The sequence below is a fragment of the Lasioglossum baleicum genome, chromosome 7, assembly GCF_051020765.1.
Source record: "Lasioglossum baleicum chromosome 7, iyLasBale1, whole genome shotgun sequence".
Lineage (NCBI taxonomy): Eukaryota > Metazoa > Arthropoda > Insecta > Hymenoptera > Halictidae > Lasioglossum > Lasioglossum baleicum.
Window position 1 is genome coordinate 14188256 of NC_134935.1, and position 27207 is coordinate 14215462.

General features: G+C 42.8%; 2 protein-coding genes across 4 annotated transcripts; one reads left to right on the plus strand and one right to left on the minus strand.

The window, feature by feature from the left end:
* The first annotated feature begins 4737 nt into the window (after window positions 1-4737).
* Window positions 4738-19473, plus strand: LOC143210219 (uncharacterized). 2 transcript variants are annotated; one of them, XM_076426868.1, is made up of 4 exons: window positions 4738-5105; window positions 6945-7328; window positions 16066-16299; window positions 16569-19473. In XM_076426868.1, exons 1-4 carry the CDS (start codon window positions 4805-4807, stop codon window positions 16940-16942), a joined length of 1293 nt encoding a protein of 430 aa, XP_076282983.1. In that variant the 5' UTR covers window positions 4738-4804; the 3' UTR covers window positions 16943-19473. The 2 variants fall into 2 exon arrangements, with proteins under 2 accessions (XP_076282983.1, XP_076282984.1); XM_076426869.1 differs by having other exon boundaries at window positions 16575-19473.
* A 2368-nt stretch (window positions 19474-21841) lies between these two features.
* On the minus strand, window positions 21842-26935 carry LOC143210220 (uncharacterized). 2 transcript variants are annotated; one of them, XM_076426871.1, is made up of 2 exons: window positions 24789-26935; window positions 21842-24568 (listed from the first exon to the last, which is right to left on the minus strand). In XM_076426871.1, exon 1 carries the CDS (start codon window positions 26917-26919, stop codon window positions 25657-25659), a length of 1263 nt encoding a protein of 420 aa, XP_076282986.1. In that variant the 5' UTR covers window positions 26920-26935; the 3' UTR covers window positions 21842-24568; window positions 24789-25656. The 2 variants fall into 2 exon arrangements, with proteins under 2 accessions (XP_076282986.1, XP_076282985.1); XM_076426870.1 differs by having other exon boundaries at window positions 22265-24572.
* Between the last annotated feature and the right edge of the window lie 272 nt (window positions 26936-27207).

The following is a 27207-nucleotide window of genomic DNA, read 5'->3' on the forward strand; positions in this document are numbered from 1 at the left end:
TCCGAGGGAACACCGGAATTACTGATACCACCTCTGCAAACGAGACGAGATGAAGCCGGAAACGTCGATGTAGTCAATATTGCGCGCATCCACCTACGCGGACGATAGAAAACAGGGGAGTGAGAGGGTGATCAAGAGGGACGGAGAGAGGGCGAGAGGGAGAAATAGAAGAGGAAGGGGGACAGAGAGAGACACCTGGTAGCTCGAAGGAGATGCAATGAGAGATTTCGAAGCGTTTGCGAGCCGGTGCAGATTGATTCGACTCGCCTAAGCTGACATTCTGCTACAGTCTCGCTCATAACTTGCGATTCTCCTCCTTTCATACATTGCTCAACCTTTTTGAAGTGTTGTATGATCAATTTGACTATTTTCTAAGATAGAAGATGGTACTTTGTAAAAGTTGGCGAAAGCTGAACAAGTGAAATACGGGAAACAAGGTTTAAGTAGTATAGTCTGTACATGGGCTGACCGAAGACGATATCGTCGACTTGCATCACTGCGACAGCTCCTGTCTATTGAATTTTTTCGTTATTAATCTGAGGTTGTGCGTCAACTTGGCTTGCTTTACATAATCAGTTTTACAAAAACAAAAACCACGTCTTAATCTTTGAACTTTTCAATTGTATAAAAATTACAATTTTATTGAAAAATCTACTAAATTTACTCGAACAAATTGATCTCTTAAAGCATCTACTTCATTTATTGATCAAACAGACTCTACATTAGTACTGTTCCAAACACACTTTTTCCCATTAAGAAATTGACCAAATGATTAAACATTACAAAGTTCAACGTCCAAGGAAGAAAATCCATTGGGACCTAACGTTACGTTAATGAAACAATTAACTTGCAATTTTTTTCGGTCAGTTTGCAGTATTTAATTCTGTTGCACATATCCGAATCATAAAAGGAGAGATGTAAAGATTTACTTCAAATTTTTTTTGTCCCTTTTCACCAGAGATTCGGAATATGTTAAAATAACGCTGTGACAAACCAATTTTATATTAAATCATGGAGATTTTTCCTGTGTGATGCACTTCCATATAGTATCTCGTATTATACTGCAATTTTTATAGTGCATAGAACTTGATGAATTAACCATTAGCATACGAAGTGGGGTGATTTGGGGACCCCACAGGCCACCATATGTATATCTTCTTATGCAATTCAGTAACGCTATGGAAACTGCATTGCTTGCCACACTGAATTAAATCAACACTGCAACAGTAGATTAGAGAATTGATTTGACAATTAAATTTTTATAAAAACTGAAAATATAATAACATAACTCTTTATCACTCGACGGCGGATGTTTATTCAAAATGAAAATAGTATCAATTGCAAGATACGGGAGATACATAGATATTTAGTTTTTCATAAATAATTTCATAGAGTTAAAGATAATACAACAGTATTTAAACAACTCTAACTATTTAACCTGTCCATTCGAATGGTTAAAAAGTATAATTCAGTGTCCAGAAGACCGCTCGCAATTCCAGGACAATTTGCAAGGGTTTCGTGCAAAGACAACTACCTCTGGTTCGCAGGAGTCACCCTACCTGAACGACACTGTAGACGTCTGCCGCTTGGTGACATCCCTTCTACCCCCCGCACGGGGGTAGGTATGTATCCCCTACTCCAGATTTTCCGGCGGCGAGTCGCGGTGAGGAAGGGTGTTTACTCAAGACACGACAATTCATTACGTAATTGAATTGAATGAGGCCTCACTCCTCCGACTGTTTCCCCAGCGTTGCGAGTATCTCCGCGGCAGTCTCTCTCCCTCTCTCTGTCTCTCTCTCGCAACCCCTCTCATGACTAGCACGTGTAGAAACGGTGGTTGCGCGTGTGCGAAGCCCATCTCTGGTCCTTGGATGGGGAAACCATCCCCCGTGGCCCACCACACCCTGTCCGACCATCCACACAGTCTCTCTCTCTCCCTCTCTCTCTCTCCTCTCTCTGTCTCTCTCCCTTTCTCTCCGTCTCTGTCTACTTCTCTTTCTCTCCCGCGCAGGCCCGTGTCTGCCCCGATGCGCTCTCTCGGTGGGGTACTACCGAATTAAACGATTAGTTAAACTGATTTCGAGTTAGGCGAATGAATAAGTAATCGGATTTCTCGTTAAGGTAATCGCATTGCGCCCTGATTGGCTCCGTCTGCCTGCGTTATAGACCGGTTTCCCCTACCGTTTCGATGCTCGATGTGGTTCCCTTCGTTCCACCTCCACCTAGCAAACCTAAACAGCTCCGTCTCCGTCCCGCCAATTAATTCTACGATAGCTCTCATGCTCTCCTCTTTCAGTCTTCTTTCCTCTCCCACCATTGCTGCGGTCCCTTTTATCCTGACGCACGCAGGATACCGTCACTCGATCCGCGATTTGGACGGATACGTCACACAGTCCGCCAGAATCGCGAAAAGCTGGGTGAAACACATTTTTTTTTATTAATTATATATCGTTGAGTACAAACACAGAACGGTTTTAGGGGCTTCTGCAGTCGTAGAATCTAATTCCGGTACTACTTATAGAAACTGTTTTTATAAAACTACCCTTATAGAAGTGTTTTTAAGGAATTCCTTAATCCAAGGAACTGAAACTTATTTAATTGATTTCCTGTGCGATTTTAAGCAGTTATTGTTAACAAAAGTTAAGTTTATTATTAGTGTCACGCAATAAATGTCATTATCGAAAATTTTGTAAAATATATTATTTTTCATCTATTGAAATTATTAAAGAAAGAAATAACAGTGTCTGCTTGGTTTCTACTTCTTGCGTACATGAAAGTGAACTATGGTAATTAATTTTTATGCCAACATTCAGTGTGCACATAATCCAAGAATCATTATTTTTTAGGCAAGTTGAAAAGTTAGTTACAGTCCGTGTTTCGGCCATTTCCAAGTTCCGTGCGACGCGTTACAACTTCATACAGGATTCAGTCAGTTTCTTTCGAAAGAACCGCTCATCTTCCCGCAACTATCGACGTCTTCTCCCTTCCGGTTCGACCAGCCGCCTCGTTTCCCCACTCGACCCCGTTCGTTTACGCGTCTGCCAGCCTGATTCCCTCTGTCCGTATCCGAGCGTGTTCCACGGGCCGGCGACGCGGAACCGTGTTTGCCCGAGCAATTACATTCCCGAACGCAATCCCATTTAAATATTGCCGAGTTTGGTAGCGGCAAACACGGGGACACGCCGCGCGCCGCCGCGTTCCGTTCCACGGCCTCTCGCAATCGGCGAGGGACAAGGCGAGAGGGGCCGTTACACGGCCATTTCGATGTAAAATATTTTACACGCGGTGTCTACGCGAACTTCCCAACTCTCTCCCCCGAAAAAATAACCCTTGCAAAATTATCTCCCACCCTCAAACCACATCGAAATCTGCTTACGCCTTTGACACTTTCATTTTCAATTGTTTCCTCGTTTATAAACTATCGAGTTTCTTCTCAATTGCTGATTTTTCTGACCAATTTGCATTTTTATTTTCATATCTGCTGTAAGTCTGGTTAATAATAATTTGTTTATAACTATGACACAGCGGATGTTCCTGCAAGATATAAAGTTTGTGCATGAATCGCAAAGCACAGGAGCTAAATATAAATTTTTAGTCCAGTGAAAATATAACATTAATACTATTAAAATCTTTTAATCTTCGCGCTATTTCAAATCGCACCAGCTCGTTCTTGTCACAAATGTATTGTATAAATTCCGCACGCTACTAATCACTTTTCGGACCACCAACTTCCAGGATCCAATTGCAAATCCATGGGCGCCCGAGATACCCGAAATCCCAACCAGCCAAATCTGCAAGCTTTTCTACCCTCCATCTCCACCACCAGACCTCCATTCGCATAAAAATTTCACATCCTCGTCCCCGACCTCCCCCTGAGGAGTTCCCGAAAAACGGTTGACAAAATCACGCAGACCTCCACAGCTCCTCGAGACTCCTCACATTCCAAGGTTACCCAGACAAAAAAAAACCCACTCAATCAATCCGTCCTCCAAAAACCATCACTTCTACGATCCTCTCCAAGGCCACGCCATCGGGGTTGCCAATCGCCGTCGGTTACCAGTCGAATCATTTTAAATCGATTATCAAGCTGGAGCAATAAGTACTCTCGATGTAAACATCGAGCGGAAGGAGTGGGGGTAGCAAAACCGCCCCTTGTTCGCACCTAGTAGTCCCTGCAGCTGAAGCAAGATAGAACGAGGGTTTCGAAAACTGGCGAAGTGTCGACGACGGGTACACTCCCACCTTCGCGAGGGGTTGCTGGATGTGGACTAGGGGTTGGAGGGGTGTGTTGAAGGGTGGTCGGCACGGTAGGCTGGTCGGTAGATGGTAGTTTGCGCTAGCAGGCAGTGGAGCGGGCGCGAATGCTAATGAGCGTCGGTTTCGGGGGTGGTTGGCCTCCACGAGGAACGCAGGGGTTGGTATAGCGAGAGAGAGAGAGAGAGCCCTGATCTGGGGAGAGGTGTGGGGAAACCGAGAGAGAGAAAGAGAGGAAGCCCCAAGCCGGGGAAACCAAGGGAGACGATAGTGAGAGAGAGCCGCGAGTCGTGGGAGGGACGATGTGAGCGGGAGAGAGTCAGGGAAACCGCGAGACAGCAGAAGAAACCGAGGGAGAGCCGGGATGTAGTGTGCGCGAGAAAGAAAGGAGCAAACGGTAGAGGGAAGAGGAGGGTTACTACAGTGAGAAAGAGAGAGAGAGCCGCGGAAACCGCGGGAGATCCGAGTAGGAGCGCGCGCGAGAGAGAAAGGGGCAGACGGTAGGCGGGACCGGAGCCGCCCAGCCGCGACCGGATTGGTCGGCGACCGAATGGCGTCCTGGAGGGACGCGTGGCTCTCGGCTCGCGATCCTGAGCCGCCTACGTGCACCCCCGAAACCACCGAGACCGGTGCTCTCGGCCTCGACACGACGAGGTCGAGACGCGCGAGCCGCGTCGTCGCGCGACTCTTCTCCGCGAGGATGGAGCAGCTCGCCCAGTTCGTCTCCAAGAGCTTCGACAACGCGAGCATAAACGGGCCCGAACATTGCAGGACCACCGACAGACCCTCGTCCGCGAGGATCACGCTGAGTGTCGCGCACCTCCTCGGAGACCCCGCCGAGAACGACACCAGTACGTTTCTCTCTTCATGGGATAGGAGCTACGCGACATACCAAACCGACGACCACGTGGATACGTGGATACCATGTGATTGTGCGACTTTGTTCGATGGTCCCGTAGTTCCTGAGCCGGGATTTTTCGTGGTATTCCTCTGGGAACCGCTTCCAAGAGGTTTCGCCACGGGGTGGTTGCCGATTATGTTGGTTCTGGGTGCTTTGGATGGAGGCTGGTTTGCGTGGACGATTTGTGGCTTGGCTTGTGATTGCAGTTGATCATGGATATTGCTGGACCTTTAAAATGTTCTCTTTAGGTTGTTATAGATAGGGTCAAGCAACTTTGACTATCTGCTCTTCGTTTGTGGAGAGAAACTTCCACGAGTTTGTTTCGTGCCCCTTCAGTTGCAAGGTCTTCTTGTTGATGTAAAAGAGATTAACTAGAAGGATTTAATGGGAGTAGCAATTTTGGGTTCCATCGCCTAGAAAGCAGAACATGTTTTAGTGCACCTAATATTAATTCAGGTATCAGATATCAATTTCTTGTTCAATTCCGCAATTAAAAATTCAAACTTCTCACTGATGCTAACCCTTTCAGTGGTACGATGTTTTCTCAGATTATGAAGTACCAGGACCTTCCTAAGATTCTGTATAAATTTTCTCTGATACCTTCATGTATACATATAGTTTCAAACTAAATAAACCAAATGTCCTAACGAAGTTAAAGAAACTTGATGCTTGGTCATACAATACAGTGGCAAACATTCTTTTACGATTTTAAGAGGCCATACTACACCAGTTAGGGGTTGAGGATGAAGAAATAATGTATTTTCGTGGCTATAAGGTAATCTTGACGAATTTCCATTGGTAAAATCAACGAAGTTAGCTCGAACAATTTCTACTACTGATAATAGTAGTTTCGGGATCCAACTGTTAGCTGACATGAAGAAGAACTTATTTCTATGACTTTAGAGTTGACTAATCAACGAAGTTAGCGTGAACAATTTTTGCTAGTGAGACAATAGTGTTGGGTTTCAACTTGTCAAGTCCAACGAGCTGACATATTGAAATAGTATTAGTTTTCAGGTATCAGGTTCCCAGCAACGTACAGCAAAACTATGTGTCGGTAATCAGTTTCAGCAGACTTCGCCGACGTCGGCGTCCTCGCAGTCAGTGAATTGGTAATCAATCGGTTATCACGCACGAATCGGTTTCTGCTGTTTGACTCCGGGAATATTGGGAACGTGCACGTCCTATATGGGAATCGCATTAAACACGGTGTTTTCTCTTTCCCGTTGAGCGACGATTTGAAGACAGATTTTATCAACGGAATTTCATGAATGTAATTTCGAGATCTTTGAGAGGAGGCTTTTAATATGGAAAACTAGATCACGATACGCTTTAAAAATCATGACTAGATTTGTTGATCTGTCACGAGATTGCATTTAAATATTCGTCGACTAGACATTTTCTGGTTCTCCACGCTAAAGAGTTCTCCTGAAATAGCTACGGTGACTCTGTTAGACTCTTTGGTCTTCTTCATCGATGAACAAAACCTTCCAGAAGCATTCACAAAGCAACAATATTTCTGCCAGAGGTTCTCCGATGTCCTCAGGGTCTTCACAAGACGCAAACATTTGTTAGGAAACTAGTTCATCTTCAAAATGGTCTTCAACAATAAACGAGAGCTTCCATCAGGTTCCCGAAAGCTATGACTTCCTCAAAATGTTCTGCAACGTCTTCAGCGTGTTCACAATTTCTGACGTTTGTTAGGGCAGATGGTCTTTGCGAAAATGATTATAGAATATCTCGATACTTGCGAAGAGTTTATAAGTTGATCGAGGCATCCGTTCTCCAGATGCCGGCTCATCCGCTCGCGAATCCGCTCAGGATCCATCGAGCCACGAAGCGAGCAGCGTCGAGGAACCGCCGTCGCCGGAAGCTCGGCTCCAACCGGAAGACCTCTCAGTCACAACAAAGACAAAGGAGATCGTCAAGGATGTCTCAAACGCTGCTGAGAACCTCGCGCCACTTAAAACACCCGAGTTGAAACTCTCCGTGAGGAAACTGCTGGGATGCAGCCCTTCGCCACCCCCAATTTCGAGGGATCGAACCCCGAGTCCGGAAAACTGCGTGGAGCTGAAGAGTCAGGCTGTCCGGGATGTGAAGACGCCGACGGACTTGAAGCTGCCGTCGCAGGTGTCCAGGTCGTTGATGCAGGGGCAGGAGGAAAACACCAAAGGTAAGAGAGTGTCCGACATAATTAAGTTGAAAGTTAGTGATCGATGTTGAAGTTGTGGGGTTGATATACCTAATATCTAGATAAACATTACCTGTTCTAAAATTTTCAAGTGAACAACACATGAGAGCAAGAAGACAAGTTTAATTGGGATAAGAGAATTGTGTTTGAAATTTAGGGGTTAAATTTGAAACTTGTGTTGTTATAAACACAACTATTGTTGTAAAAATTGCATGGGGAATAAAACAATGATTATTGAAATAAGAGTTATTGAAGTAAGAGTTGATACAGTTTTTAATAAGTGTTCTAAAGTCACAAAAGTGAAGAATATTCAAAGAAAGAGAGCACAATTTGGATAAAAGAATTGTTCGCAGACACTATGTTGAAGTTCAGGGGATGAAAGCCAGAAAATAAAAACTGTTGCTGATTAACCAGAATTATTCTTGTTAGTGTCGCAGAAAATATATTAAAACAAGCTGGATAAATTTGACTAGAATAGGAGTGTGTTCTTACAAATTAAAATGAAATTTAGGGGTTGAAGAGAGCCTGCAAGGTTCCAGGATGAATATAGTACCTTGTGCAACGGTTGAAACTCGAAAGTTACTGCTGAGGTGGCAAGAGGTGAAATATAATTGCATGTTACTTACTATTGTTATTCTGAAACAGCATGAACAGAGAATTCTAGAAACAAGGTGGGGTTTATTTAGAATAAGAGATCGTTGTTTGAAACAAAATTGTAGGGAAGATTTTAAAATTGCTATAACGGCTCGTAAATTAATGTCGTCGCCTTTCAACAACATGACAAATAAATTGAGAACAAATGGATGAGATTGTGTAGAATAGGAGAGTATGTTTATAAATCAAGTTGAAGTTTAGGGGTTGGAGGAAAGATTATAATGGTTGTTGTAACTGGTAAATTACTGTTTCTATGTTCCAATAATGTGAAAAATAAATTACAAGAAAAAAGATGAATTTGTGTAAAATACAAAAACATTTTTTACGAATCAAGTTACAATTTCAAGGTTGGAGGGAGACAATCAGGGTTGCTACAGTGGCTTGAAAACTGCTGTTGTTATTCTCACATTACGTGAAAAATAAATTAGAAGTAGAATAGTTTTGTGTAGAGTAAAGAAATGTCTTCGAGAAACAAAAGTAAAGGGGGTAGAAAGGATATTGTAAGCTGTATTGTTCTGAAACACCCCCAAAGAATAGGTTAAAGGACTTGAATCGCGTTTAAACGAGACAAGAGCAGTTCTTCGCCATCTCCTGAAAATTCATGAACTAAGGGGGTGATATTCACGCACGACTCGCGAAGAATCTACGACCGCAATCGACAGAAATCGACGATGAGCATTTTATTGAAGAGGAAGAGAGTCTAAGGTACCATCTGTTGCGTCTGAAGTTAAAAGGACATCCATATGGATGCCGTCTGTTTACGACTCCAGGGGACTACAATAGTATCTATTCGAAAGGATTCGAACGGAATCGCTCGTTTTCCCGGTTCTTCAGGATCGTGTGCAGAAAGGTCAGGAACCTCCAAGGCGATCGTGGCTCCCGCCTCGGCCACGTCAGAGGGTTCGATCTTCGTTTATAATTCAGGACGTCGTCCAATAAAGCTCAGAAGTGATTGGGAATAGCTGACCGTTCGCAACCTAACGATCACAGACCTTCAGTATTGCCCACACGCCAAGTCGACTTCAATAACGGCTGTTCAGCGTCTGCCACTTGCCCTTTCCTTCCTCCACTCGCCCGTCATATTTTCCTCCTCGAATTGAATTACCCATTGAATATCGATCCCTCATCGAGACGTGCCCGCAAACACTCGGGGTTCATTTAAATCTCCAATCGATTCGCCGCGCCAAACACGATTTTACGAGACCCTCTCTGCTTGGAGACACTTCCGACTCAATTCTATATTGTCTTCTTTTCTTTGTCAAAGTAGAATATTTTGGTGTTGTTTAAGAATAGGTGAAGGTTTTATATCGATTTTCAAAGGATGTTTCCAATCTGAATATTCAGACAGGAGTGAGAATAAATTGTTTAATTTTTCTGTCGACTGCTAACTTCATGAACGAACGATTTCATAGAACTGAGTGCTACATCCACTTATTCTTAATTCATCGAGACCTCGCATGAATTAATCTGACAGGCCCTTCTTTCCAAGATTAGATTTTGATTGTATAATCTGAAATTATTGAAAAATTCTGGAATACGTTTCTAGAATCAGGTTCAATTTCGTAGTCTAGAATGATATAGAATATTTCTGTAATTTCAAAATATTAATTCCGCTCGCGAAAGATTCTGGAATTCGTTTCAAGGATCAGGATTAATTTTGTAGTCTTGAACAATTGAACATTCCGAAACGTTCAAGTAATTCGAAGGATTCTGGGATACGTTCTAAGGATCTGATTTAATTGTCCAGTGTGCGCTCACGGTCAACTCGAGAGATTCTGGCAGTTTTATTGATCGGCGAGTCAGGTCCTTGAAAAAGGATCGGAGGAGGACAACGGTTGCATCTCGCGACACGATAAAAAATGCAATCGACAGCCGGAAGTTACATACGCCCGTGGAAATTGGATTCAAAGCGAGCAAGGCCGGCACGGGGGCAAATGAAAATCGCGTTAAAAACTGACGCGTTCAAGTAACGCCACGCACGCTCGTGCCCGCGATAACTCGGCGTCTATTGCGGCCAGAGCTCGCATGAATTTATGGTTTAATATGCGGCCCGCCGCGTTAGTTGTGTACGCCCCCTAACACGCGGGGGCTGTGTGCTTGTGGAGACCGACCACCCCCTTTCTCTCCCTCTCTCTCTTTCTCTCGTGTCTCTCTCCTCTCTCTATCTCCCTTTCGACCGTATCTCTCGGGGGCCCATAACTTTTCCCGATTAAGCGCAAATCAAAAAGCAATCTGCCCGGTCGGCAGCCATCGGACGCGCGAAAGTAAAACCATAAATAACCGCGAGGCGAAGAAGCCGGGGCGAGGCTAGTTGAATTCTTTTCCGACCGAGAAAAGAGCGTAACAAAGTGCACGGTATTTTCCTTGCCCTGGGAAAGCCCGTTTTCCAAATTGATCCGGTGGAATGCAAGCAGGAACTCCAAATAAGTTATTTGTTCCACGAACAAAATTTGTAATAATTTTTCAATCATTTTAACGAGTTTGAAATAATACCACAGTATTCAAGTTTCTTCATACAGGGGCTCGCGAAAGTGTTCGAACGATTTAAAAATCAGACTAAACCACATGATCTTTTTTCAGCAATTAGAAACATTGGTTTACTAAATAACGTGCAAAACAGATTCTGAGGAAGTTGCAATTGGTAAGGCTACGTGCGAAAACGAAGAAGGCACTTTTTAGTGTTTTAAATTTAATAGACGAGCATCGAAATGGGCAACAAAAGAGATGATTTTTTACAGTGTACAGGAGAGTTGTTTAATAACGAGGTCTCTCGAAGCACACGGAATGTAGCAGAGGGAAGGCGAAGCAACTGGGCACATAAATATATCAGAAAACATTCGGCAGTAATTTCGCCGTGGGATCGCTATAGCTCAAAAAGTTGCGCCCTAAAAGCAGTAAACATGCGAGCCACTGGCCAAGGGTCAGCTCGGCGGGACGCGTGCGCGAGAATGGATCGGCTCCGGTGAGATCGACGCCAAGTTAGGCAAAGTGGCTCGTGGAGCTCTCGTGGTGATCTAGTGCGAACCTCGGCCCTTTCTTTCGACGATATTTGTTACCGCTGCCTCGGCCATCGTTCTTTCCAGCGATCCTTGGGAAAATATCGCACCGTGTATGTACTGCCTTTCTCCGTTCCTCTAGCATTATTCACCAACGGACGTGCTTATAGCTCACTCCGTACGTTTGCACGCGCGTTCCTCCATTTTGTAATTGGAGACCTTGGTGTGAGAACCACGCGGGTCAACTGTTTTGTAAAATCCTTCAAGATTCATGTATTCTTAGTAGAGGTGTGCGAGAATATTCAGGAATTCCCGGATTTTTTTCCCGTGAATTTTTTCGGGATTTCTGATACTTTACGGAATACGTCCCGTACTCTCGTCTCGAAATTCCCGCCCCGTCCCGGTCTCGCACACCTCTAATTTTTAGATATTGCTGATTCTATTGAGGATTTTGATAACAGATAAAAAATGTCTTTAGCAGTTGCATGATTCAGGAGCAACACAATTTCTTAACGATTTTAATTCGTTGGAAATAATGCACGGTATGGTTGAATATTCTTTTAATATTTTTACTTCATAGCTATACATTGACATTCAGGGTAATTTACTACAATACACCTATCGAAAATTTCATGTGCGATAACCTAAAAGAATGGAAATATTCTAGGTCGGAAGAACTGATTTTTGGAGTTGCAATAGCTTCGAGTTAAAAGGGTTAATTTTGCACGCCAGTGTATATTAGAAACTCAGTTCCGAAGGTTTAGAATCGCGTTGAGTGGGAGAATCCTTGCAAAGGTGAACGATACAGGATTCGGTAGGTGCGAACTGATCGCCGGGTAGTTCGATTCGCGTTTCCAAGCCTGAAGAGAGCTGGTAGAGGATCAAGTGAGAAGGTGCCGGTGTGGAACCCTAGTGGAGAAGCCGAAGCAATCACACTCGGACACGAGGGGCCGCTAATTCGATTACTAAGAGCGCTGCCCTCTTGGCCTGATCCAGTCAAACCACCCCTTCGCTCCATCCTCGTGGCTTGATCGTCGCTGGTCCCCGTATTTTCATCCCCTAGCAAGGAACCGTTCATATATGTATGTATCGCAGCCATTAGGCGTATAAAAGCGGCGACCCCGTTTAACCCCCTTTGCCAGTTTGTCGCGTATACCGTAACTGCATATGGCACGCAGTCGCGTCGACCTCATGAATAAGTTAGCGAGCCGATTGCGAGCCGATCCCAACAACTGCGAAATCACGAATCTCGCATTTAGAGGCGGACGCCTCTGCAATACTGCTCTATAGAAACTCCCAAAAATTCGTAATTTAATTTCGCAAAAAATAGATCTTCTTCGTATGAAGTAACACATCTATACAATAAGAACATTAATATACTTCTCGGACTGTATTACTCCCGAAATCTGTTTTGTTTCAAACAAAAATCTCAGCGCACAATGTTGGGCTCCGTAAATCTTTCAACCCTTCAAAAAATTACTCGTCTTCACTCTTCAAGAGTTGTTAAGCTATTAAATCTAAAAATGCCCATTCTCCAAAAATTCGAAAACACAATCCTGAGGACTGCCAATAATCCAAATCACTAAAAAGTCTAGCTAAAGAAATAGAAATAGAAAATCGTCAGTTGACTAAATTATAGTCCTCGATTTGTTGAACGACATAGCACAGAAAATAGAAGGGAGGGGAGGAAGAGAGAGAGAGAGAGTGGGGGGAATTGAGACAGAGAGACGGGGGTGGCGAAAATGGGGGTGGGTCGAAGTTTGATGATAAAGGGGCGGATGACTGGGACGAGAATGGGTCTGAAAACCGCGCGAGTTATTTTGCTAGGAGGGGTTTTAAACCGCTGTACATATGGATGCGGGCTTCGCTCTGCCAGTGCTCGGATTTGATTACGTAGGTATGCGCTAATTGATTAAAGCGCGATACTGCGACGTCATCGGGAGCACAGCACCCGGCCTCTCGCTGTCCTTGTAATTTCTCCTCGTTTTAATCGGGACCGTCCCACTTTTTTACCGGCTACATGATTCCAACCGATTGTCCTCTTTCAGCCGCTATTCTCTTTCTCCTATCTGGTTTACAGCGATTTGTAATTTACCTCGCGATCCTGTTTCCCTTCCTCCAGGTGGGAAAAAAGGGAAAAAGGTCGAAGGGATGGTCGACATTAAACCGCCCTTAATAACTTCTCTTGTTCCGCGAATTAATTGCGACGCCAGATTAAAACTCTGGCTCCGGAACGCACTTTTGTTCAAAACAACCTGTGAACTGCATTTGTAGTACTGATGCAACATTATTTCGACAAGCTTCAAAATATTTGTTTGTTATGCTTCAGCAGCAAAATCTTCTCATTAATTTGTCTATGCGAATTAGTACTTGTACATACAGAGAAATCTGCAGTCGTTATCGATAAAAGGGTAGAGCGAGAAAATAAAGGTAGTTATCTTCTCTTACCTTTTTTACATTTTCAATTTTGGGGAATGTCATCTGCTGCATTCAAACTATACTATGTATTTTTATCTGTAATAGTTTTCGAAGTAGCTTAGATGGTGCCAATTTTCGGAACAATAGTTTCAACCCCTAATTCTTGAGTTTCTGCCAATGAAAAAGTACATGATTCTTGCTCTTGGCTCTTTTACAGACTGGTGAAGTCGGAGGAGATCAGTCAAGTAACATTTTTCGTCAATGCAACCCTTCGATTTCTTCTATTTTACTAGAACATTATTAGACACATTTTTGTGGCCGTGGAAATATTTCCTGACAAAGCAACCCCCAATTTTCTGTACTATTCTTTATAAAATACTGAAGGGGGTGTAGTTGATATGTTCATTCTATAGTATAAAATATATACGTGAAAAATTTGGAAGCAAAAAATGAACTGCACCATTGGAAACATTTCTGGTAAAAGGAACCCCTAATTCCTTATACTGTCCTCTATAAACTGCAACTTAAAATAATATTTCTAAAATTAGGAACCACAAAATTTACAAAATCCAATATACTCGAACAAAGTAGACCAAAAAAGTTCACATTCATCCAATTGAGAGTTTCCGCCGCAATTGATGCTATTACAAGGGGGTGAAACGGTTATCCAAACGCGAGATAATCATCCGCGAGCCTTAGATTTCCAAAGAGGGCTATTTCCATGGGGTTGGGACGTCGGCGAACAGATGCAGAAAGCCGTCGTCGCTGATCGCGACGAGGGAGACGGGGGTTGGACGAGACCAGGAAAGGACAAGATGCAGGAAAGAGTGGCAGGGGGTAACTAACGACCCCGTATAAGACTGCGTAGCTCACCACTTTGCTAAATTATATAAATCACATCCCCTTCGTCAAGGGCTCTTACGCGAGACGCTTAATCCACCCTCCGCGCCCCTCTCGAGCCCCACCCATGCACCCCGGCAACACCTCCGAGAGTTGTACGGTAGTTACTTTGCATTAAGCAGCCATTAATTAAATCGTATACCCGTTAATTATCCGAGCGCCTCCTTAACCGGATGCCTGTGGCTCGTTTCCGTTGGGGCGGCGGGTCTCTTCAACTGTTTTTTAAGGTCGATCCTCGAGGAATCTCGACTGGCGAGCAATTAACGAGTGGACAGAGCGACGGTTATCATCGTTTAATTGGTTCCTCTTCCAAGATTGCTTGCTTGGTCCGTTTTGAGTGCGTTTTGAATGGATCTTGACGCAACGAGAAAACATTTCTTTCTTGTTATGAAATTTTGCTTTTCATTGTAGACATTGACACTGGAAAAATTGAATCACTTGTCCGATAAGAAGTGTACAAGCTTAGAAACCTAGGTGACAATGAATTTGTTTAATATTTTAGACGAGAGAATGTTTATAATTATTTTTTATATCTATGATTTTTAGTCAGTAATACTAACTTATACGTAGCAGAGTATCTCCATTGATTCTGTTGATAAACGGTTTCACACATGCAAATCTCCTTCAACTATCTTCCCAGGACAATTTTCTTAGATCAAGGCGAAACTCATTGGTGCGCAAGCACATTTTTCCAGTGAAATTGTTCGAGGAGGGTGGTGATTGCATCCGAAGTATCCGACTTTATAGCAACGTTGCTCGAAAAGCAAGTTTTAAACGACTTTTCCCGACGTTCGCCAAGAAACCACGAAGAATCGCGATTCGGTGGCGACGTGTCTGTAATGCCAGGTAATTCAGAGTTCGCCCCGGCATGTAATTTGAATAAGATTCTCGTAAAGCCGCGGAATTTATGCTGATGTCGGCCGGACCGGACGAAATGAGCTGTGAACGAATCGGAAAGATTAATTCGTGCTCCTCGCGATTCCATTGCGCTCGTCCGACAACGATCCTGGAAATTAATCGACGCGATGGCTCTGACTCATCGGGAAAATCAGTTCGCGTCTCAATGAAGATCGCAGATTGACCTACTTTCTGATAGTATTGCAGAGGAAACGGTCGTAGACGTTGCTGGACCTTTTTAAGGCAAGCAACCCCTCGTTAAGAAGGACAATTTAATTTTTAAAGTTGAGTGAGAATCGATAATATCTTTATCAAATAATTCTTCAGTTTCCTTTAGGTGTCTAAAGTCTAAAGTATAGAAGAAGGGGTTTAACAATGTTGCGAACATTTCAAAAGGAATTATTAGGCGTGCAAATAAGTTATTTCCCCTTTTTATCCAAATTCAAGTCTGGTAACTCCAAATCTTTCTGCCAATTCTTCTTCCGTCTGGGTCGGATTTTCATTGAGAAATTCCTCCATATAAGATACAGCGTTCTCTTCCAGTGTCGCACAAACCATTTCAGTATCTTGAAAAGCTGATTTCCTAAGCTGGAATGCAAAGTGACGCAAATGATGCTTCTCGCACGCCATGTTGCTTGAAATTGTTGCATAGGACTTCTTCTTAAAACTAAAAGACTCTCTTTCAGATGGCATCAAAATCGGAAAGTACATAATTCGAATTCAGTCAGAAGTTGTGATCGTAGAAAAAAAAGGGGATGGATCTTATTTGCACATCTAATATTAAATTCTATAATTAGGGGATGAGATAAACAAATTTTTTCAAGTGCGGATATTTGAACGATTTAATTCCCCAGGTTCGAACTGCCGCAACAACGGAAACGGAAACGGCAAGCAACGAAGATCAAGGACGAATTTCACCCTGGAACAGCTGGCGGAATTGGAGAGGCTGTTCGACGAGACACACTACCCCGACGCGTTCATGCGAGAGGAACTTAGCCAGAGATTAGGATTGAGCGAGGCGAGGGTTCAAGTTTGGTTCCAGAACCGACGGGCGAAATGTCGCAAACACGAAAGTCAATTGCACAAAGGTTCGTTAAATGTTGACACTGTAGTAATAAACAGCGAATGGTCCTAAATGATGATAGCCCATTAGTAGTGGACTACATTTAATATACACATACAGAATATAAACAACATTTTAGACATCATACAGATCATGAAGCTGCTAATGAAGACACAAAATCATTCTTACATGATCTACAAAATGGTGATTCCCTCGAATTTTCAGCCCATCAGCTTCATCCCCATTGCTAGACCTTTGCTAGATCCGCTTGCAAAACAAGAACTTTTTCCAAAGTTACAGGGGTAGCAGGTGGAATGGTGCTGGCACCACGCAGCCCCCCAACAAGCCTAGAACCCTGCCGAGTGGCACCCTACCTTCCAGCCCTCAGGTTGCACCCTCCGATGCAAGGTGCAGGTGGTAACGTAACAGCCGCAGCTGGTTCAGCGTTTGATCCAGCGGTGTTGCACTACGCGGCAGCCGGTGGACTATTTTGTTTGCCACCGCCACCACCACCTCCACCAACTTCGGGACACCCTCATCCCCATCCCCTAAGCCTGGCAGCGTCTCTAGCCGCTGCCGCGGCCAGGTCCAAGAACAGCAGCATCGCGGACCTCAGACTGAAGGCTAGACGACACCAGGAAGCGCTGGGTCTAGACAGGCCCGCGTAAAACTCGACCTTGAGGACCTGGAGGTGAGAATTTAGAGCCTCTGGACGGTCGGGTCGCGATTAGGGTTGTTGCGCGGTGGTGAGTACGGTGCCTTCTCTTTCTTTCTTCCTTCAAAGGATTGAATCTTTTGTTCAACCCTTGTTTCTTACAATTGCTGCAAAAAATTTTGATCTAGAATAAGAACTTCAGAGAAGTTTAAGAATACTGGTTACACTCTCCTCGACGGATTAACATTAATATGTAATGATAGAATTGAATTTTTGTGCACTTCTTGTTTTTAAAATTTGCTGCGAAAGAATTTGGGAATGCTATTACAAACTCTTAACTTAAAATTAATAACAAAAGAATTGAATTTCGTGTCGACCATTGTATGAGTTCTCGGGATTTCTATAGACAGTTTCAGAAATGTGTACAAGTGGACGAGGGAAATAATAAATAATAATAAGGAGAGAAACGTTGAAACATTGTGAACTCACCACCGTAGCATCGACAAATTGGGTATATCTGGCAGTAGTCTACCATAATTTTCCAACAGATTTACTACGATTATACTGTGGAATATCTCTAAGATGTTCGAGGAGGATAGCATTGGGTGTTAGGGATCAATGGCAAATGTTACGAAAGTACTATAGTTTTGCTTTACCGAGAAACGTAGTAAAGATGGTGGACTATCGATGTACCTAACAATTCGTTCAAGTGAAACACCATGTTCGGCTAACCTGCTGTCGAGTGTTCTGAATCGTGGAAACTCGAACGCCATCTTGTGAAGTCACTCGCCAGCGAAATGGCCTCATCAAACGTGTACGGACTCTCGGAAGTCCGTGAAGTACAAACCGGAGACTCGATGTGTATAAAGTGAACAATTTTTTCGCAGACGTGTGTATTATATATGATATATATTAAAAATATATAAATATATATTATAAATAGTCGAGGGTCAGTAGTAGTTGAAGATAAATTCCCGTGATACTCGTTCTTCCGACGGAATGGCTGTTCGTTCTCGAAACGCGATTACTTTGCTGTTATAAGTTGATGTATTTAGGAGGTGATCATCTTTTTTTTTAGTAGTCGCTAATTGTTGTCATACTTCGAGGAAGATTATTAGATTCGGGAACGAACACTCTGGGCTATTCTCGGACGCAAGATTGTCATTCTGTATACTACTAGCTTTAAAATATATAAACTTGAACCTTCAAACGTCATGGACTACTTATTGCCGACCATCCTAAAGCTGAAGTGGAACTCGAGCATCAAAAATTGAGCGACACAACCTTTTTAGTTGTTTTCACCGAGCTACAGTTACTATAATAATTCTACATACATACATCTATTCATTATCACTCCGTAAGGACAACTCGCTCCATCAGTTATAGGTCACATGCCTAGACAGAAAAAAGAGATCACGTTGGAAAACCTAGAAACAACATCAAAATTAGGACCCATTCAATCTAAGTCCACCAAATCAACCCTTAACAATAACTTACTCCATCAATTACAGATCATTCAATTAGACATATAATCATCCCTTAAAACAAAAATGTCTGTCACATTAGAAAACCTCGAAACATCATCAACATTAAAACGCATCCAATCTAAAGTGCATCAGCTAGACGAATAATCATATCTTAAGCCAGAAATATGTATCACATTGAAAAACTTAGAAACAACATAAAAATTGCATCACAATCAATCTGAAATCTCGCAGGTGAATCCTTAACGATAATGCATTTCATCAATCATAGACGACTCAGCTAGACAAATAATCATCCCCTAAACTAAAAGATAACTAACAGATTGAAAATGTTAGGAACAACATCAGAATTGAAACGCATCGAATCCCAAAATTAACAGACAATCACTCAACAGTAATTCCACCAAACGGGAGTCCATTTCTCGCAAAGTTGATTGACGGGGGTTGAACAGTCAAAGACTAACAGCCTTAAATCGCGGATCCTTTGCTTGCTTTGCTCCTAGGGATGGTCGCGAGTCAGAACAAATCGCTTGTGCTGGCAACACCATCCAAGACATAATTCTCAGAGATGATTCACGGGGTGGGTGGACAGACCAGGCCGTTGGAGTTCTTCGGTGTTTCTGGCGGCGGCGTCCTTGCGCGCTGGCGATCCCGACGCCGAAGAGCCCCCGGGACGCTGGCCAGCGGCGTCGTCGTCGGCGTCGGGGCGCTAATGCAATAACGCGTCGGTGCACGGATAAATCAAGCCGACCGAATCGTTCCACCAGTGCCGCGCCACCTAATCGCGTTACCCCGCTCGTCCCCCGGGCGCCATTACTTTTTCGTTTCGCGTTTCGTTTGCAGCGGAGATAGAGGGTCATCACAGAGAGCCCCTCCGCGGGGTTTTCCTTGTGCCTTCAAACCGATTCTACAAAGCTCTTCTGGCTTGGATGTCGGATTCCGCAATCCCAATTGCTTCGTGGGGGTCGTAGACCTAGTCCTGCTTCTAGTCATCTAGATTTATTCTGGAGATATTTGGTTGGGCTTGATCGAAGTACAATGCTGTTCCACTCTACTCCCGTAAACAGAGCAATTTGCTTCGAGAGTTTTCGGTAGGTTTTGATAAGCTCCAATACTTGTCTGTGGGCACTAACATGTTTCAATAGAGTCTATGATTTTTATCTGGGCTTCAATAGTTTGCTACGGGGCCCACAATTGTTTCGATGGTTCTTAAAAGTTTCAGTGGATCCTAAAAGAAGAACGTAAGACTCACCACATTTCTGCACACCCTATAATTTTTTACAGAGGCTCTAAAATGTTACAGTAAATCTTTCAATCTACCCCAGACCCTCAATTTTATCGGAGGCTTTAAAACATGTAAGGAAGTCCTACAATGTTCTTGTATACCTCGAAACTTCTCTTGGGCGTTTCAAGAAAATACACACGGAGACATGGGACAGGTAAATCGGACAGGCGAAATCACTTTGAAACGCGGCGTCGCTTAATCGTATTATCGCGGGCTCATTCTGGACGGTCCCGAGGGTGTCGTTATTGTCCTATCCGCGTTCTAGCGCGCGCACACCTAAATGGCAGGTTTATTCGATCGTTAAACTTCATTTAAAAGATTAAAAAGTGAAGAAGGAGGACACGGGGACCGATAGAGTGGAAGCTGGACGCAAATATCCTTGGAGAAAACGACTGTACCGCGACAAAATAACGTTGACGACAAACTCTAAATTCCAAAACCATTCAATCATCACAAAACATCTGAATAGCAAACCTTTAAAGAAATCCTAAAGAAGACAATGCAGTTACAGAACTCTCTCCCGCATAAAACCACTAAAAACGAAGAGAATACAACAAATACAATAACCATGAATTGTAGACAACAGAGTCAGTCAGAAAGCCCCTAAGAACAGCTCAAACAAATGGCGCAGAGCTAGAGATGCATAGGCGTAGCTCTCACAGGTGGATCATCCTAATCGACGAGCTTAAAGGATCGATTTAACCCCCGCGCCCTATCTCGGTAATCAATTTAACCGTCCCCGGCGAATTGTCACCTAGCGGGTATTCCCGCGAGGAGACATCGTAGACGCGAAGCCACCCCCTCTCTCCAGAATCTTTTCCACCCCCGCGAATAAAATAAATCCCCGCCTCGTATCCCAGAATGAGTTCCAAGGGTGCGGGACGAGCGGAAAAGGAGAAAAGGCAGCCGAGCAGTCGCTTATTTTAATCCGAGTTTAAAGAAGTTTCTCTTTCCCGCCGACTCGTAAATTGGCCGTCGTTTGTCTGCCGCTAAGGGTGCTATAGAAACCCTCCCCCGTGAACGGGGAGGCACCCCCGCATTTTGGTCGCTTCAGCAACAAGGCTCGAACGTTATGAACGCTTACACATTGCTTGTTTGTGAGTGGTGTCCTTTTTATTGCAACCATAGCTAGGTCCATTCAAATCTTTATTCGCCAATTTTATTTTGCATATTTTCGAACCATTTCCTTCGCGATTAACATTGATCTTCTTGTTGATTTTTGAAAATGTACACAGAAGTATCTTGCCTTGAGGCTCGCAGGATATTGGGAATCAAGAATGAACATTGGTAGTGGGATCTCAAGGCACCTTGTTCCCCATCGAATAATTTACGGTGTGCCAGCTCTTAATGAAAAATACTGCGTTCCCCTGTAACTACGTGGCACAAATTAAAACTGGTTCCATGCTTTACAACTCTGTTGCAGCATAATTCGATTAAATCGGTAGATTACACGGGATAATCAATAGAGCCGAGCTTGCAGTACTTCGTTGCTCCTCAACAAATTGAGTAATCAATCTTGGGGCCAGTGTAAAAGGTTTTGCGTTATTTTTCTTTGTGGAATAAATCCTCGTTACTACTTCGAACAATGCGTATTTCTCATAAATTATACACATAATTTGAACTCGACACAGTTATCATAATTTACAAGCTCTTGCAGCTGAGACATTGCATATATTCAATATATTAACACACAATTTTAATGAATTGGTAATTAACTAGTAGACTGTGGATTTTATCCACAAGGAAATAAGTGAAATTGAAAATAGCAAAAGGATTGAAAGCAATTATACGTATGTATGATTTTTCTCGAGTCTCGAGTGATTAAAACATCTTTGTCTCTGTATAATAGTTCTTCAGAAGAAAAAGAAAATTTCCATATACTGCTATCTACTCTGGTGCCTCAACATTTATATCAGAGAAACAGCATTTTAATTTGACTTTGAAAGAATGTGAGAAATTACTTTATATTTAACAAATTATATTCTAAATGTCCGAATCTGACTCAAACTCGCGATTAAGATTCTGAACAGAGTCTAATAAATATATGTATGCTATAAATTTCGTTTAAACCAAAATACAATTCTATTTTGTCGTAGTCGATATCGGGTGACGCATAAAAAAGCTATGGGCATTGTATGATGTAAAAATCTTTGGGTGTACGATTCATTTAAATCGCAGATTCCTACAATTAGATCTTCCAACATTTATTAAAATAGTATATACATGTATATATTTAATTTTGTATTTAAAACAATAAAATCAAGCTGGAAGCTTGTATTCTTTAATAACCATGTTGTTGATGATAAGTAAGTGTCCAGTGATTCATGCACCTTCGAAATTTTCATTACGGACACAGATAAAAAATTTTTTAATCGTAACCTTTACCTTTTCCTTCGCAATTGCGACCAATAACAATTTAAAAAAGAATTATTTACACATTAGTAAACTAATCCTTCTAACGTCTCAAAAAAATTCGAGCTGCTGGGTCCAATTTTGGAAAAAATTATTCGCGTTTTTAAAAAATCTGCGAATACGTTATTCTCCCACTGTATATGCAGAAGATAAATATCAAATTAAACAAAGTGCGGTGAACGGTTTGCTGGTAGTACAAACTATGAGTGCAGCCATCGCAGAGAATTTGATCATGATTTACAATCACAGCCGAGTGCATTGGAGGGTCTCGCAGTCGATTTCACGCGCAAAACAATGGAACCGCGGTTCGCGAAGATGAAAACGCAGCTCCGCTCGGTCTGGTCGAATCCTAACTGCGATATAACGTCCCGCGAAAACCAGCGAGCATCATCAATTATCTACCCCACAGGCGAAAAGTCGACGAGTCGAGAGCGTAGAATAATCACGCCGGCAATGAAAATGGATCGGCGTGGTTTTGCGGGACCCTTATGGCTGATCACGATTTATCTAATGCGCTATCGTTGCCCCGAAGTCATCGTTGACGTCCTGCCCGATCTAACTACGCACTAATTCGATTACTGTAAGACGATAACGATAACAATTGCAAATTGAAACGAAGGCTACATAATCTTTATCTTTATCTTTATTCTACAGTCAGACAATGGATAACTATCTTTAGTAACCACTCGCCATGATAACTACACACTAATTCGATTACTATAAGACGATAACGATAACAATTGCAATTTGAAACGAAGGCTACATAATCTTTATCTTTATCTTTATTCTACAGTCAGACAATGGATAACTATCTTTAGCAACCACTCGTCATAATACTCGAACACTGTATAAAACACAATTTCTTAATATTGGATTATTGGAAAAAGGATAAGACACATTTTTAAAATTTCTTCTCTTCCTGTATGACCCTTCTTGAATGAAAAAGTGAGCTTGACTTTGAGAATCTTTTTACATCAACAAATGGTTACATTGAAAAAATATTTAGTACAAAAGTTGTATCACACTTTTATCTACAAAATACGATATTTTCGTTAAGAAATATGCGACAGAAGTGAGGTGGCAATTAAACAAACAGTCACGTCGTGTTCGAAATTCGATTTTATTAGAGCATTGATATATTCTACTAACAATGAGTTACCTTTCTGGTGTTCCATGATTTGTGAATTGTGCGTGAACATTTGCAAGGATAAAAAGGCGGTGCAGCGGGATGCAAACAGTTCCGCCGCTTTAAAGCAAATTTTTCGAGTGCACGGCGGAGTCCGCGGTAGTTAATGAATTAACGAGGCAAATTAATCGTCAGACCAATAATTCGTAATTCGATATCGCAGTGACGTCGACGTGTTGCTGTGCCTCGATTTCGAGTGCCGTCGACACTGGAAATAATTACCAGGCGTGGGCGGAACGAGCGACTACGAGAGCAGCTACCCTCCACGGTTAAATCGACTATTTACCCGGATATCGACGCACGCTGGACAGGATAATCAATCGGTTAACCGAGCAGCCCATGAACGCGTAATGAGCAACAATTCGGTTTGTCGGCTCGAATAAATTATTCAAATTACACCGTCGATTAACTCGATCACGCGACTCCATTTTCGACGACGCGAATAAAGATGGTAAAACAATTATCGCCGGCGCTCGTCATTGTCCGAACAGAACCGTGCTATGCCGTTCTGACTTTCGCCGGGAATCAAACGGATAACGTTAAATTTCACGAGGCTGTTTATTACATGGGCGACAATATTCTCTTCGATCGAATTTCATAAATTAATACATATTGTGATGTATGCATAGACGGCGGATCTTTACGCACAATACCAATTTTCTGTGTCGATTACTAGAAATAGCAGGTACAGAAAAATTGACTTCTACACTTAACAAATTTCTTCATCAGAGGTGTTCAAAGGAATGTAATGATTAGACACGGATATTGCTTAACATCTCTCGAATGCCTTGATAACAACTGTAAATTATCCATATAAAAACTTTCTTTAGAGATAATATCACATTCTTACTATATTACGGCATCGTTCCCACGTTCCTTATCGTTAAACTATAATCGTTATCATACAATTAGAAATGAACAATATCTAAAAGATAAACAGTGAAAGAACTGAAGAAATTGGCTATTAGCATTGAAATATCCATGGGCAGCTAGGAGTTAATTTTACGACGCTTTTCAATTAATTTTAGTCCTTCATCATTATACAAATTACATTGCCATAAAACATGGTTCAGAGTCTGGTCATCCACGTTGCAACTGCATCTGGGATCATTGATACATTCACCACGACGGTAGTCTCTTCCTTAAATTTGTGGGACCCCTTAGTTCACTTATGCCGTACGTTGAGATGGCGGATGTAGGTACTCGTTGTGCCACCTGGTCTAAAAGTCTTGCTTAATCCCTCGGACGTGACATCAGTACGCTCGCGCTGTACTGCCTGAGGAATATTTCAAAATTGATTACAGAATATTTTATTGTTAGATGCGATGTGTTTACACCAGATGTCCAAAATAACAGTCATTTGAAGAGTAATATTTACTTAAGTGCATGTCACTTATCAATAAATCTTAAAGAAATTTGAGTTTAAATCGTCAAGAGGTTATTGTGGCATCTGTAACATCACATAACGCCGACTATACAGAAATAAACTGACACTCCATCGTGGTACGCGAAGAACTTTCTGGCTGGGTTCCCAAGCTGATAAGCGATTCGATGATGTCGCGTTGAAATCAGTCTCGGCAATGCACGTTAAAGTAGCCACCAATCAGAAAATGGCCAGGTGTCAATAGAGGATGGGAGAATTATAATAGAGGATTATAAGAGGACGTGAGTTTAGGGCTTGTGGATGACTCGATGGTATTGAATTGACTTGAGTGTTGTATGTTTGCGACGAAATGGTTCTCGCTTGTTCGGTGCTGCTTGACTGGTCCTTTCTCGACTTCCCAAAACTTCTACAAGATGAATTGCACGTTCGTGGTAAAAGTTCTGCGATTCTTCCGCGATGTCACTCGGATGCCACGCTGCGCCTCGCCATCTCCGAAGATCTACCCGAGCTGGGCGATAGCAGGATCAGAATAGATTCGCGCATGTGTTCAGCGTCGATCGGCTGATTTCAATATCGGGTAACGACACTAACGACTCTGTTCTTCTTGGAATTGTACAAAATGTCAATGTCGTTCGGAAACGTTCATCGTCAATTAAACCATTAAATACAGTTGAAATTATATCGTGTTTGATATTATTTTAACCAGAAATATGTCACAAATATATTGGCGAAAGGTTCATAAAAAAATTTTTATATTGGTATTACATTGTGAGGACTCACGGGCCTTTGAACTGTGCCGGCGACTGCGACTCTGCGCGTTGCATTAGTAGTGGTTCACACCGACATACCCGAGCCGAGATCAGATATTTTTTTGCGTTTATCGTGTACGGTCTTTTTGCGGGTATAGAGGATTTACTGTATGTAAATTGTCGCCGTTGTCAATAGTCTCCGTTCGTCTGTACGTATGAAAAAAATTTTACATCCTTTTTTCGTAATACGTAATATGTGAATTGTGGTCTCGGAACACATGAAGAAAGGTGTTGTGTTTCTCTTTGCAGTATTTACATCGTGTGTTCGAATAACACAGCTTAGTCGAGTGGTTCTGCCGTAGGCAGATTTCACACAGTTCGGCCTTTCGTATAGCTGCTCTGCGGGCGATTGGTGGCATATCTTTTAGGGTTTCACAATAAGACAGAATGTGACTTTGCTTATTGCAGAAATGGCACGTTTCTGGCATATAGCGTAGTCTTTTCGGTGGCGGCGACGTCGGTCTACTTCGATACATAGAACTTGAAGAATCCATGGTGCGTTTCTGAGGCCCGGTTTCTGGCTTCTCGTCGTTACTGGGTTTACTATTGTTTGTCGATGATTGAAGTATGTTTCCAAGATGTTTCAGAAAATCATTGATATCGTGCGTCTCCTGGTCTTTCAGAGCCTGTTCATATCTTCTCCGTGTTTCTGGACCCATTTTGGTAATCACGAGACTCAACAGAAGGATCCTCGCGATATCAGCCCATGACTCTGTGGCGATCTCTAGGCACCGCATGTGCCGGTCTATGTGGCGGATGAAACGTTGAATCGATTCCATCGAATCGTCCGGCATAGCGGGCGTGTCAAACACTCGTGAGGCGTGATGCATTGTAAACTTGTAGGTATTTTCGTACGCTGTTTCCAGCATCTCCCATGCGAGCTTAAAATCATCCGCGTTGCCTATACAATATGACTCGATCACAACCTTCATTCTTTCGGGTAAGCATGATCGGAGTTTCTGTAATTTCAATCTCTCGCTGAGACCAGAGTTCGCGTCTAGGAATCTTTGGAAATCCTTCTTGAACTTCGGCCAATCTTTGTAGTTGCCGTTGAAGGTAGCTTTCAGTGGGTTGTCGTTCATCGCTGACGTGGATGGCCCGGGCAACACGACTAAACCATTTATAGGTTGCTCCAAATCTTCCAATATAGAATCCGCTTTGGTGATTGCAACGTAGTACTGTTGCTCTATAATCTTGTAGTTCTCGTCCGTAACCGTTAAGTCGTTTTCATACAGTTGACGTGCAGTCTGGTCGTCGTCGAAGCGGTGAAACTGTTTCTGCAATCGATCACGTCTCCTACAGAGCTCACTGCGGTCTAGGTTGGGACTTTCATCAAGCCATGTTAGGAATTTCTTAATTTGTTTTTCAAATGTATCTCGTTTGATATTTAAGAAGTGGATATGATGTCTCATTTCGTTCTCGTCTGCCATTTTATTCGATGTCGGAGGATATGAGGAGTTAATAATAACTGCGCGGATCTGATTGGGAGCTCAATATCGTGCCTACCTTGACTTGACCTCGTACGGCTGCAGGTGACTTAGGACTGGCTGTCGTCGATCGTCGAGGATACGAGTACAACGGACTACTAGCTGCAATAATAGTAAGGAGACTGCTAAGCGCCGCACTCTTCGCTACTATCGCAGCTCCGCCCACGGATCCAACAGATAAAACGTTATGGTTATGAAACCGCGCGAGATAGACATGTACATGGAAGGGCG